Source organism: Temnothorax longispinosus, chromosome 6 (genome assembly GCF_030848805.1).
Source record: "Temnothorax longispinosus isolate EJ_2023e chromosome 6, Tlon_JGU_v1, whole genome shotgun sequence".
Taxonomy (NCBI): domain Eukaryota; kingdom Metazoa; phylum Arthropoda; class Insecta; order Hymenoptera; family Formicidae; genus Temnothorax; species Temnothorax longispinosus.
The window spans coordinates 8,340,258-8,354,826 of record NC_092363.1 but is presented as its reverse complement, the minus strand read 5'-3'; the positions used below and the strand labels follow the sequence as shown (position 1 = coordinate 8,354,826).

The window sequence follows — 14,569 nt, the reverse complement described above, 5'->3', positions numbered from 1 at the left end:
AGATTTTTCTCTTTACTATTTTGTTGTTCTGAAATTAAAGGAGAAGAGTATTATAATGCAATAGTACATTGAAAAACAAAGTTTTACAACTTATTCTCCTTTTCTTAGAATAAGAAAAGTATAGGGTAACTCCGATATATATACGCCGCAGCTGAGGAAAACTCAATTTATCGAGTACTATATTTAAGGCAAATGGATTATACCAATAAAAACTTTATACTGTCTACTTGTCTACTACAATTAAAAAAAATAGAAATATGAAATATTCATTCTTTGTATTTAATAAAAAAAACTTTTAGAAACCCTTGCATTTTTGTCATATATCCCAGAGAAGTGGGTTATATGACATTCATGGGTGAAATATACGTCTTATAAAAAATAACAAATAATGTTTATAAATAAGTCATAAAATGTGTGTAAGAAGTTTATTAAGATGTAAGAATGATAAACAAATTATAAAACTGAAAAATTTTAAAAATCGCGTTTCTTACTACGGTGAGGAATCGATTCGACTCACGACAGTTTTGTTAATATACAGTAAAGAACTGAAATTACAACACAATACTAATATGGCATAAAGGCAACAGAATAATTGTGAGCAAGTACCTTCATTCCTTCTATTTTTTCTGACATCTGCGGCATAAAACTCTAAGTCACATCGCCATTCCATTTAACTGCTTGCATATTTTATAAAACTAAATCTCGTGTTGTTTAGTATAGACGATTATTTTTTACCAAACTGCCTTTTGATTTATTGCCACGTGTCACCAAATATGAAGAGAGCAAATTTAGACCGATATTTAATCGGTATTTAACAATTTATTTATACAGTAGAATTTCTATTTCGGAATATATTTCTAACGAACATTTTAAATGTACATATTATTTAAGAGCTATAACATATAGTAAATATTTCAATTACAATAACAAAGAATAAATTCTTAAATTTATAGTATTTTGAATATTTCTACATGTTGGGACAAATATAAAAATTCGCCGGTAAACTATTTTACATGACAATGCAACACATGTGACAATTACTGAAAATGCTACTGTTTTACGAACAATACCTACTGTTTAATTAACTGCAAGTTTCTAAACATAATTATGCATATTCTAAAAATAATCTAATTCGGCGGATTTGCTGCGTGACAGAAATCAAAACGCATTATGTCGTGTAATAATTCCGCTTTAACTGCTGAATTATATTATTTTAATTAGCTCCAATTTTATTTTACCAAGAAGTGAAGGCAGCCTGATTTCGTTGAGTTCGCAGCTTTTAATCTCATCTAAATTATATGCTACTTCCACTTTTTATTTTACGTTTTTTTTCTCTCATTGTTTAAAACATGTTTAACATCCAGATATCTCAAAAATTACGGAGGTTAGAGCATATACGGACAACAAAAGCATACACACATACATACATACATACACACGGACATTTTTTTAGGCGATATTTCGACGTTTTACAACAATCTGAACATATTGGCAGAAAAAACTCAAAAACCAATCTCTTCGTTGGTTTCGTCTACCCCTATTTCATATATAATTTTTTTTAATTTGGTTGACTAAACTCAACTTTATACGCAATCGAAGGTTCATACACGAAATTCACGAAAAAAGCTTTCTCTATGAGGAAGCAAAATATGTTATTTATAGTATATTTATCGTTAAATTATAATTCTTATTGTATCAATATTTGAATGACGAATAACTAAAATTCCTTAAATATATGACAGCGGGATATCTTTTTGCGATCTTCAATATGAACGCTCATGTTCATTTCGTGCTTCTGTTAGATCTCTCGTAGTAAACGTGATTCTCGGCGCTTAGAAACACTTCAACTTGTGATTAGCATAATGGGACCATTGGTAACTCGTATGCGATCGATTGGCTATGAGACTAATTCGCGAGCTATAGACAGGTGGTACCGATCGATAGCTGCTCTACCGCCGCGGTTTTTACTGCAGTGATACGACCTTACACTTTGTAACATTAAATTCGTCAAATTAGTTATGGTAATTTACACCATTACACGCGACATGATAATAAATATGTTATAAAATATTGCATCTTGAAAGCTTATCGGGGCATAAAATTGAAACGTATAAAAAAACGTTTAATTTATCGAAACCTTAAAATTTCATCTTCTATTTCTTTGCAGATTTATAAGACTTGTATGGATTTCTGTTCATTCTATTAATAAGTAATAAAGTATAAATATATAAACAATAAAGCATAAGTATTATAAAAGTAAAGAGTTCGATCACGCAGTATACATATTATGGAATGGACATATATGTATATGTGTGTGTGTATATCTCTGTGTTATTCAAGTTATGAATGTTCAAGCATCCTATGATATCTAAATTTTTATCTCGCGTAATTTTTTTTTCCGGCGTATCTACATATGCTATATGATTGGATAGGATCATAAAGCCAACGTACAGAAACAGATGTAAAAAAATTGTCAACTCGTTTTTTGAAATTGCAGTTGCATCTCCACCGGATAGACGAGTCACGAGAGACGATATCGGGGTGGCCTCAGCCGGCAGCGGCAGCGGCAGCGGCAGCGGCGTAGCAGTGAATAACGCGGCTGCTACCGGCTGTAGCAGCGCAAGCGGCGCAGCATCCTCGAGGACGTGCAATCCTTCCTCTTCCCCCGGTCGGAACGGCCAACTCTCCAGTAAGTTTTCGAGATATTACCCTCTTCCTTTCTTCCCTCTCCCCCCTCCGAGATACGCTTCGATAGCTGGGCTTTATCTACTTGCACGCTCGCACAAACCTATATCTATCTGTGCGTTTACCGACTACATATCCTCAAAGATCCGCACATCCAAAAACAAAGTCTTCCAAAAATTAAGTCTTTCGTTGGCCAGCTCCTTTCGTTGGCAAAATGCTCCAATATTCACATTGTTATAATATACTGTACACATATACACATAAATTAACAATCACGTGGTGATCAGTCAGAAGAGAAGAGGCTCGATCCACCTCAATTTTCGGTGCATTACAAATTATTTTCGAATAGCAATTTGTCAAGTACAAAATGGCTCAATTATAATGTATTATATAATTTATAATTAGAACTTTGATAAACTCTCCTCTGTCCTCTTTTCAAAATGATCCAAGTCGTTTTTGTACGGATTCTTCGAAATATCTTTATGATCGGTTCAACATGTCCTTCCATAGTTGTTTGCACTAATATTCTAATAGAAGCGATGACGCTCATTGTGTTTCAGAACAAGGCACTTTGACGATAGTACGCCGAAGTTCCGGCAAAAGCAAAAGCATCACTGGTGGGGATTTCGAAAGTTCTCCACCACCGCACAATCCCGATACTTCGTATTTATCGAGTCAATCCGTCGATCTCGATGAGATCCTCGATAATGTCGATCTCACGACGGATTCGCTTCCTGCCGTTGACACCCCCGACGCATGCGACAAAGCTGCCCTCAGGTATATTAAAACGTATTATATCGTATGTAATGCAGGTGTTAATGGCTTTGCTCTATCGCAAATACGATATTTTGGATTTGTATAGATCTAGGTTTACCAAAAGGTTCACCAAACATAGGGTGATGATATATGTATACATTACATATAGAGATAATCCGCTTCTGATCGCGAGTTGATAAAAGATATATCATATAACGCGTCGCTTACGATCTGCGATTATGATCTGCAAATTAGCATGTAATGATAATTTAATGAGAATGAAAATTACTTATATTGACTTGTTAAATTCCGTATTCTCTGCAGTCATATATGTATCTATAATTTTTATATCAGTTGTGTCTTAATTATGCGATTTTTCTAAGATACCTACATCTGTAACGTTCCGTCTATTCTCGTGTGCCAAATATTTTATTTTATAAGATGTGTAAGATTAGAATCCCACGTGAGAGAAAATATTTATTTCTTTGATTAAATCCTCCTCCAAGGATTAAATAGAATTGTGTTTGCAATCGCGACTCTTGTCGCGTAATTATCGGAAAGCGATCGGAAGCGAACATCTAGTTCAGGAGGCATACGTTATTGGCGCACAGGCAACGACTCCGAGACTACCTCTCTTTTGCAGATTGAGGTGTTTATTGAGGCAGCTACAACATGGGGAGATATCCGCCGAATTACTTCAACGAAACTTGCACTACGCAGCTCGCGTACTCGAGGCTGTTTTCATCGACGAGACCAAGTAAGTTTCTTTTCGAGCGAGACGTCCAAGCCTCTCACGAACGAATGGAAAGCAACAGTCACTATACTAATCCTTATACCTGCAACTATTTTCAAATACTGCTGCTTTTTTGCCAAAATTTGCGGACACTGCCAACATCCTAATAATCTCGACGTCCTAAACCTCGCGGTTAATAACGACTCTCTTTTGTAGATATATACATATCGTCGAATATCTAACGAGGATGAGATTAATTGAAAAGATATCCTGATAGCCCAGTAAAATGACAAAATCTTGAGGAAATAATACTGACTGGACTGAAACTTTGTAAACAGACTTGTTTTAGGGTACTATTCAATATATTAAAAGTCCCCACGTGTAGGCGCTACGTTGTGGGGAGGAGAGAGTCCGAAAGATTCCAAAAATCAGTTTTTTGCAAATAACTCGGAAAATATCGACTTTACAAAAATTTATGTAGATACAAAAATTGTAGCTTACAAAATTCCACACAATTTCGTTTTTTATTCAAGTCTGTACAATCAAATGGAGCAGAGATAGAATTTTTTTTAAACACTGGTAGTTTTGCCTCGATTCGAGAGTCCATTTTCGAGATATTAGCGAAAAATGCGCGACGCGCGTACGCGTTAGCCTCGATTTGAGAGTCCATTTTCGAGATATTAGCGAAAAATGCGCGACGCGTGTACGGGTTTTTGTTGCGTCGCAAAACTACCGGTGTTTAAAAAATTTTATCTCTGCTCCATTTAGTCGTACAGACTTGAATAAAAAACGAAATTGTGCGGAATTTTGTAAGCTACAATTTTTATATCTACATAAATTTCCGTAAAGTTGATATTTTTTGAGTTATTTGCAAAAAACTGGTTTTTTTTTATATTTTGGACCTTTTGGACCCTCCTCTGCCTGTAACGTAGCGTCTACACATGGGGACTTTTATATGTTAAATAGTACCCTAAAACAAGCCTGTTTACAAAGTTTCAGACCAGTCAGTATTATTTCCTCGAGATCGACAAATTTCGAGTCATTTTACTGGGCTATGATGTAATTTGTCAATGCGGTAGCATTTGTGTGCCGATCTAGTAGTCTATACATGTAGATACTAGATTGTAGCTAACCGTTTTGCATTTTACAGTTTACTGTTTACACGATTAGTAATGCTTAATGCTGATCGATTCGATTGTTTTTCACGAGATGACGTGACGTTCGCAGCGGAGTTGATTGCGATTAGCTGTTAATTTATCGGTCTATTAATCTATTTCATTAATGTGGAGCCGCAGGGTGATCTTGTGAACACGACGCTATCCCTTTCCATTTGCTAGGTGCAACTTATTAATTCAATATTCCCCGATTTCGTAATGAGAGCTTTTCGTTTTCGCGATGCGTCGTGCCAGATGAAACTCACAACTCACAACCCCTGTTCAATTACGGGACGATCAAAGATTCAGCTGGCCATGAAGAACAAAGGCCATTTGACATTTCTCATATCCGTGCAAGCGAGATCAATCGTATAAGCGATGAGCGGGGTCAGTGTTCCCCCTAGCTTCAATAAATCGCAATAAAAAAAAGATGTATAACGTCACGTTACAACGATCCATCAGAACTATTCCTCGTGGATCCTCAGGATCATTCCTCTGGATTCGCCCGAGAGGAATTGACATCGACGCCTCTTTAGCTCAGTGGTAGAGCACTGGTCTCGTAAACCAGGGGTCGTGAGTTCAATCCTCACAGGAGGCAAGTGAATTTTTCTTTTTAGCATCATTTTCCATGTTATTGCAGCTCATTTCATGCGTATATATAGAGACTGAATACGCACTAAACTTGCTACCTTTGATGATTTAATTGTTATTTTGATCTCTGTATAAGCGTTATTTGTAAGCAATACTGAACCGCATGCTTTTACAAATTCTACAAATTTTTATGCCTAATAATTTCAAGACGCGCATCTTCCATTATTTTATAATTATATATCATACACAATATTTTTGCGACGCGTATTTCTTACGTCAAAATCCATACGTTTAGTTTAGAGTTTAGACTTTTAGACTAAAATCATAGGATTACGAAATTAACAAAGTTTTCCGTGTTTTCATTCTATTTTTCTAAGATTGTTTGTCAAAAATTTCTATTTATGGTATGTCATTCGTTTTTTTAGCGTCGCGCATAAAATCATAAGCAACGAGGCATACATCCCTGTGCGATACATGCATCGATTGCGTGACAATTGCACGCGCAGCTGGCTGTACTTGCACGTCTACTATACATCTCTCCGATCCCGAAGATCATATTATCAACAATTCTTCGAATTGTTGAATATAAGTCTTCGATTTCGATGCTTGAAGCTAGATGCTTGGTATCTTTTCTCTTTTTTCGCTCATGCAATTGTGACCGACAAGAGAAGTGCGATTAACTCGCGCTTGTATATTCCGCGACCTTTGTTTTCAGCAATGACTACACTAACTACACGCACACTATATAGCAGCCGTAAAGCACGACGCATCGAGTATACCTATCCTGTTTTATTCTATTCTAGATTTATTACAACATGTAATAGATTTATTGCAACATGAGAGGACGTGCAACATGAGAGCGCAGCAGAGCGATGCCGTAGCCGTGATATTAAAATCACGTAATGATATTAAAAAGAAAAGAGAAGACGAAAGTAAAAGGAATAGAAAAACTGTAATCTTGTATTCTAATCTTTTTTACACATGAACTAACAAGCACTACCGCAGGGTGAGTTCAGGCGGGAATGAGTGCGCTCGGTCATCACGTAGGGGGGCGGGCCTGACGTCTTCATCCCTAGGGGGCGGCTTGGACCCAGACGGACCTCAGGGCCACGCGGTGGTAACCCAGAAACGGAAGCTTCGCACCCCCGTATGGGCAAGGTTGCGAAACATTCACATTTCCAACCCCCTTTTACGACTCCACGTTTTCGATTCCACGTAACACGGTCCTCCCCTCCGTTCGTTCTCCATTATACTTGCCCCTATCTATATATACCCATTTTCCCGCAGTCCGCAGTCCGCAATCCACAATCCGCACCGTATCCGTATGCCGTTTTGACACTCTTTGTCGTCCTCTTTCTCGAACGATAGATTCATACTCGCGCTCGTTTTAAGAAACGAGATGTTCTCTCTCGTTGGACGATTGTTGGTAATCGCGGCGGTGAGCGACAATCATGAATTTTGTCTCTTTGTATTATTTTAATATCTGACAATTATTCTGATTACAATATTTAAAATACCAAGTCAATGAGCAATATAAACGGCGGTGGTGGGAGAGGGGAGGGGGGAGAGGGATCTCTAAGCATTTTTTCGTAACTCAGAACATTATTTTTAACATCTAATTGATATCTCGTTCTCACTCTTCAATCATTTAAAAGCATTGTTAGCGACGTGGTTGGTGACGGTAACCATCAATTACATAATACAATTTTTAATTACAAACGTATAAAATTATATGATACTTGATCTCTATTGTTATATTACAAGTGATATTCTTAAATAATTAAAAATACGGGCAAATGTCTTTAAATATCAAAATGATGCAATTGATATTGAAATGCTTAACTTGAGAAGATGAACAATTTATTATAACTTAATAATTAGAGCAGCTTAAAATCAATATTATAATAAAGAAAAATCTTAACTAGTTGTAATTTATGTCTTTAGTCGCTTGATATATGACAATTCGCAAGAGTAGATTGGAAAACTTTGAGAGAATGTGCCAGAAAAAAAAAACAACTAAAACGAATGAAAGTTCGATATGTAATATATTTCGTTATTTTGTAATAAAATATTTTATTTGTTATCTCCAATATTTTATTTTACATGACATTTAATATTTCATATAACATTTTATTATTTGCTCTTTATCGATCGTTTCTCACAGTATTCAGTCAACCGCTAAATGTCAATCTGCCAATATTCATCATCGGCTTGAATTTTGTGCACGCGATTGACAACTGATCAGTGTCACGGAAAAGCGACAACGATATTTTCCAGATATTATATTTCGGACTATGTCTTTTGCAAATCGAATAGAAAGTATAATTAAAATTATCACAATTGAGGCCCAAGCTTTCTTTATGTTAAACAAATTGTTGTAAATTGTATTATATAAAAACAACGTCCATGTTATATCTTATATTTTCATTTCTATACGCCGATATTAAGAAACTTTTTTGTGAGGAATTCAAGATGTCGCTCTCCTCTGTAAAAATATCAATTCTAGACCAATAAGTGGAATATATATGTGTCAGCGTTTCTTGATCTTCTAATCCGTAGAATCTTTCGAACGTTTCTAGATTAGTTGATGTGCACAAAAACTGAAACGCATAAAATAGTTATGCGTACTTTTTTTTAATAAGCTTTTTGTAGTAGTTTCGAAACTCAAAATTGTTATTCTTTTATATCTAATAGTCTCACGATACAATTAGCATGTTTCTACAAATCGGTGCGAGTAGACGATTCTCTTAGAGAATACTATCAAAGATCACAGACATTCGTCACTTATTTAGGATATTGTCGACGGTCAAACTTTTCATATGTTATGTGTAGGAATGAACGCAGAGACAACAATGATTATATTTAAACGTCCTGCATTTTTACTACGAAAATATTCGTTGAAATACCTTAGGTACTTGTTTCGCGATACGTAAATAATCGGGTGACACAACAAGAAACATATTAATCTTCTAATAAGTCACAGTCTCATGAATCATGTTTATATCAATTTATTTATTTTTATTTTTACATTTCTTGTGCGCAACAATTGAGTTTTATTGAGATGATAAATCGACGAGAGGAATGATCAACTGCGAGGATTAAATGACACTTTCGAGCATAGCATGGAAACGTTACTCTTGCCTGTCTATCTGTTTCTTTTTCTCTCTCTCTCTCTCTCTCTCTCTCTCTCTCTCTCACATTACATCTCTTCTAGACTCCTTTTAGGTATAACCTGCTCAATTTGTCGGACGTATCTGCCTGCCCGTGCAACATGCATCGTTCTCACGATAATCGACCGTTTCCTACTGGCACTATTCTTGCCCGAGAGAAGTGCATGTATACATATACATATATGTAGGACGTTTATCACCGGGCGGTCCTCAAGCATCCCCCACAAATCAATCGCACCGCGCCGCGCCGCGCCGCGCTGTGTATGGGATGTGTATGGGTGTGTATGTATGCATATTGTGTGATTTGAAAAAGCTGCGAGAGAATGATTACACACACAAGGATGGCTACTTCGAAATGATCTTCAGCTTCAGGGCAAACGGTAGCGGAGAGCAAGCGAAAAAAGAAGGAATATTTTCAAATCACCCTACGCTGCATCAGGCATGCAGGGATGTTTGCTTGGATGTAGCAAGATGCTTATATAGATCATTGTGGAACCTTTTAATGTGATATATGTTTTCCCTTCGTATTTCATATTATAGAGATGCTGAGCGTGTGGAGTCAACCGCCATATGTCGTCCGGGTGTACGCCGTAGGTTCGTTTCTCCCAAAATTTCCATGTTTGAGCGCGAATCGCGAAAATGCGTACGAAACCACATTTTTTTGCACTCTGCACTTTGCGCTTGGCGCCATCGAAGTCTTTTTGCATGAAAAATCACTCGCTAGCGCACACTCCAACTCTCGCTACTCGCTACTCGCTATTCGCTATTCGCTATAGGTACCTATATGGCTATATGACGACGCTCTCTTCGTATACATATACTATATAGGGTGTTCCAGGACCTATATTTTTTCAAATTATAAATTATATTACAGGATAAACTAAGATGGTTACTTTGATGACTAACAAAATAATCAACTAATACTATGTTTACGCGAGCGTTACTTCTGCGGTAACTTACGATAATTCCTCCGCGTAAAGTAAATGGGATTTTGTAGTAACTTACTCACTCCGCGTAAACGAGTGAATTATCGCAAGTTAAGTTCTACAGAAATATAACGCCCGCGTAAACGTAGTATAACTCCAACGTTGAAATTTTTTAAGTACATATTAATGAATTAAGCATCTAAGATCTAAAATGAGTAAGAGAGGCATTACATCGCAATTTTATATAATGCATATTTAACGCAGATTTACTTGATTTACAAACTAATTTAAGACTTGATATGTTTAAGATTTAAATATATTTAGATTTACATATTTGAATATATTATTATATATTACAGATATATTTTAATGTATTTAAACTAATGCACATTTTTTGTGCAAAGTAGGGTGTATATATATTATGGAAAAATCTATTTCAAAGTTATGAAATTTATATAGATAAAAGAATGGTATGCGTGCGTGTGTGTTTACAGTGTGGTTCTGAGACACTTTATATATACGCAATTTTTGGCAGCGTATGGCGCGCATGCTAACACATGTAGCTTTTTCGCGTATAATTAAATCTATTAGTGTTTATTATGAAATTTTAACTATATTATTCACCATAATTGATCGACAATTTACGACAATATTTGCACAAGCATAATTGTTTTTCTCATCTTTTAATTAATTGTTAGAACTGTTATATTGTTATTAGTGATCATCAATTAATCCAAATCTTCGCACCTGTTTACTGGCAATGATTTCCGGATGTTTTGTGTTCTGTGTAATTTGCACCCAAGATCGATCTATAATAGATATACATATATACGTGCGAAATGCACTTTTAAAGAAATCGCGATAACACCGTTATCACGATCGTATTAATACATAGTCGACACTGAGGAATAGAGAATTGACAAGAATATGTCAAAATTATTTGGCAAGATGATTGACTTAACTGTCGTAGGTCGTAGAGCTTCGCTTAAGCTTAAGTCTACTAAATCACTGCTGCATCTGTACACCTGTACATCGAATCAAGTTTGAGATCAAGGAGACACGAAACACGCTCGAAAGATCACAGCTGTTTATTTAAACTTGAGTTTTTACACGAATCCTCATTCCCATCTCATTCACTTTTTTTTCAGTGGAATATTCCCCTCCAATTCGCGCATACTTATATAACTCGCACATTTAACTTTTTCACTGAAATGATGTAATTAGTATGTTTAATATTTAATTTAATTAGAGCGTGAATTTTAGTGAGTCAATTAGGACTATTAATAGAATAGAATCTTGATATGTTTAGAAAATTATGATCGCGGTATAAGGCGGCTTATACGTGAAACAGCTAAGGAATATTTCTTAATGGCATGTGTACTAAAAAATTTCCTTTTAAGATAGAAGACCTTTTCGTAGATCTAGATATCTGTTCTGTATATTACACTCTTATTTACAGAGTATAGTACAATAAAATGGAATATCGATTATATTCCGGATGTAATCGCAATTTATTGTAATTTATTTTTATGATTCGCAAGCGATAAAAAAGCATTTTACCACACACGAAATTGATTCACGAATCGTTAGTCGTTACACGTCGATTTTTTAAAGCGACAAATAACATTTCCGGCAATCTATAAATTTACTATTTTCATTGTACTTGACGTACTTGATACGAGAGAAAGACATTATAGTAAATGGATAATGCAAATCACACAAACATTGGATCAAATAATATATAATAAGAGTAATACAGTAATACACAATATATTACATAAATAAAAGAGAGATTCGTTCATGATGATGTAAATTGTAAAGCGAGCCTAAATACAGATTTTAAACAAGTTAGTTTAGTTAGTTTAGTACAATGAGATGAATTTTTAAGGACATTGATAGTGTCTCGACTTGATATAATTTTGATCGTGCGTAGCGAAGGTAGGCATTTTGTTCGTGTCGAATGTCGAATGTCGAATATCAGCGCGTTAATTCGCTGATCTATAACGTTGTCTCTCACGATTTCCTCCTGTAGACGACTGGCGGATGAAGATGACGAGCTGTCAGAGGTGCAGCCAGATGCGGTACCACCGGAAGTACGCGAATGGCTAGCATCGACTTTCACCAGGCAGCTCGCCACCACTAGGCGGAAAGCCGATGAGAAACCGAAATTCCGCTCGGTCGCCCATGCTATCAGGGCGGGCATATTCGTCGATCGGATCTATAGGAGAGTCACTAACACCGCTCTCATGCAATTTCCGCCGGAAGTCGTCAAAGTACTTAAGGTAATCCGCCGGCGAGCCACGGCTGGAGAGTATTCGTATCTATATATGTATCTTTATGTGGCGATTAATTTTTAACGATAAATATGTATCACGGAAAAAAACGTCTAGTTACTTACACATATACTATTGTATTACCTTTAATTACATATCGGAGACTTTCAATCAGAAAAATTATACTGGTATCTCGATTATTAGCCAAGGGAAAGAGAATTTTCACTCAATCATCAAAGATCGGTCAGATTATTATTAAAATTAAGGTCGAGAGTTGTTGAAAGTTTAAATATTCAAATTGCTTCCTTTACCGTTCAAGACTTTAGACGATTGGTCGTTCGATGTATTTTCCTTGAATGAGGCCGCTCTGGGCACGCCAGTGAAATACCTGGGCTATGACCTCCTCAATCGATATGGTATGATTCACAAGTTTAAAGTACCTCCCGTAGTTTTGGAGTGCTTTCTCGGAAGAGTTGAGGAGGGTTATTGCAGGCATCGAAACCCATACCACAACAACCTCCACGCTGCCGATGTTGCGCAAACGATGCATTACATCCTATGTCAAACGGGTTTGATGGTGAGTACTTCTTTCTAATAAGAGAGAGGAAGAGAAAGAGATGCATATTATGTAGAATCTTTATGACATATACTATTTTACATTTTACGGTACTTATATGTAAAAGGAAAATAAAGATGTTTCTTAATTTTTTACTGGTTGTATAACGAACTAATAGTTAATTATTTATACTAATTAATAATTTATTTTCGTGAAAGCCTTTCATTATTGTTACTATATACATATGTGATATATTAAGATACATACATATGCAATCTACACACTTTGCAAAATAATTATAAAAGTATAAATATATATCTCTCGAACAGAATCATAATATCTTGCATATATAACGAAAGAGCACAGAGCAGTAACAAAATATTCGTATGGTTGGAAAATATCTATTTAAATTAAAAATAATTTAACGCGAACATCTTGTTGCGACTCTGTGCTCTTTCGTTATATATGTTTGATTTCTAATCATTTGAGCCTATCACGATTATTATAATATCTTGTTTGGCAATCTCTCTTCGTCTGAAAAAAAATAGAAATCGTATAAAATGCGCAAATAATAAAAACGAGTTCTCTATCGATTCGTTAAAGATAGTTGATTAGCAAAAAGGCAAAAAAAAGAGTTCTCTTCTACTCATTGTCAGTTTGATTCTTGATGCGCATTGTACGCGAGATTGCTTCAGGCTGATATTATTCGTTGCAGAATTGGCTGACCGACCTCGAGATTTTCGCCACTCTTGTGGCAGCGATTATTCATGATTACGAGCATACTGGGACCACAAACAATTTCCACGTAATGTCCGGTAGTGATACAGCGCTCCTATATAACGACCGAGCTGTGTTAGAAAATCATCACATCTCGGCCAGCTTTCGGTACGTGCAAATTCCATCTTGCAATTGCCATTGCCGTTGCTGTCTCGGGCAGTTTTTAATTTATTCAACATTTATATAATTTTATTTTTAAAAGATAATCTTTTTTTAAAATGATTAAGATCATCTTTAAATTATCTTAAGTTCCTTGAAAATTGCTATATATAAATATTGAAGTTAAAAATTGTGCAATATTTGTTACGAATACACATAATAAAATTAAACTACTTTTTAAAAGTTTTAATATCTATCAACGATTGATTTTTCTTTGATTTTTTTTTCTTTTTTCGATACCTTTTCCTATTTAAATGACTGGTTTTTTTACAAATAAAAATTGATACAGTCAGAATTTACACTACATCGTCGTAGAAGTAGGATTCATATTTTATATATAGTGATACGCCAATATTCTTTAATATAATATATTGCATGTTTTAGGATACTCAGAGAAGATGATTGTAACATACTGCAAAATTTATCGAGAGAAGAATTTCGAGAATTTCGATCACTCGTGATTGACATGGTTCTTGCCACCGATATGAGTTTTCACTTTCAACAGTTAAAAAATATGAAAAATTTACTAAGTTTGGCAGAGCCAAGCGTGGATAAAAGCAAAGCTGTTAGCTTAGTTCTCCATTGTTGCGATATTTCGCATCCTGCCAAAAGATGGGATCTTCACCATAGGTGAAGCTTTTTACTCAAAGAGAATATTAACGATATTTGTACTTGTTTAATTTTGATGAAACATGGTCTACTAGAAATTATTATAGACAAAAAAATAATTTTTACAAAATTTTTTATACATATCTATATATTTTTTAAGTTAAGTAAGAAAGATTAAAA

General features: G+C 35.3%; 1 protein-coding gene and 1 non-coding gene across 10 annotated transcripts in view; both read left to right on the top strand.

The window, feature by feature from the left end:
* The window catches only part of LOC139814052 (dual specificity calcium/calmodulin-dependent 3',5'-cyclic nucleotide phosphodiesterase 1), a 100,289-nt gene that overhangs the window by 80,850 nt on the left and 4,870 nt on the right, over positions 1–14,569 (top strand). For 5 of the 9 annotated variants that reach the window (XM_071780013.1, XM_071780016.1, XM_071780007.1 and 2 more), the window contains 9 exons: positions 2,498–2,689; positions 3,246–3,462; positions 4,085–4,198; positions 6,925–7,077; positions 9,630–9,683; positions 12,048–12,297; positions 12,608–12,865; positions 13,560–13,729; positions 14,165–14,410. In XM_071780013.1, the coding sequence (XP_071636114.1) occupies positions 2,498–2,689; positions 3,246–3,462; positions 4,085–4,198; positions 6,925–7,077; positions 9,630–9,683; positions 12,048–12,297; positions 12,608–12,865; positions 13,560–13,729; positions 14,165–14,410 (1,654 nt within the window). The remainder of the gene's footprint in view (positions 1–2,497; positions 2,690–3,245; positions 3,463–4,084; positions 4,199–6,924; positions 7,078–9,629; positions 9,684–12,047; positions 12,298–12,607; positions 12,866–13,559; positions 13,730–14,164; positions 14,411–14,569) is intronic. The other 4 variants (XM_071780011.1, XM_071780012.1, XM_071780014.1 and 1 more) reach the window with 3 other exon arrangements.
* Trnat-cgu (transfer RNA threonine (anticodon CGU)) lies at positions 5,855–5,926 on the top strand. Its single transcript has one exon. It is a non-coding gene; the product is annotated as a tRNA-Thr (tRNA).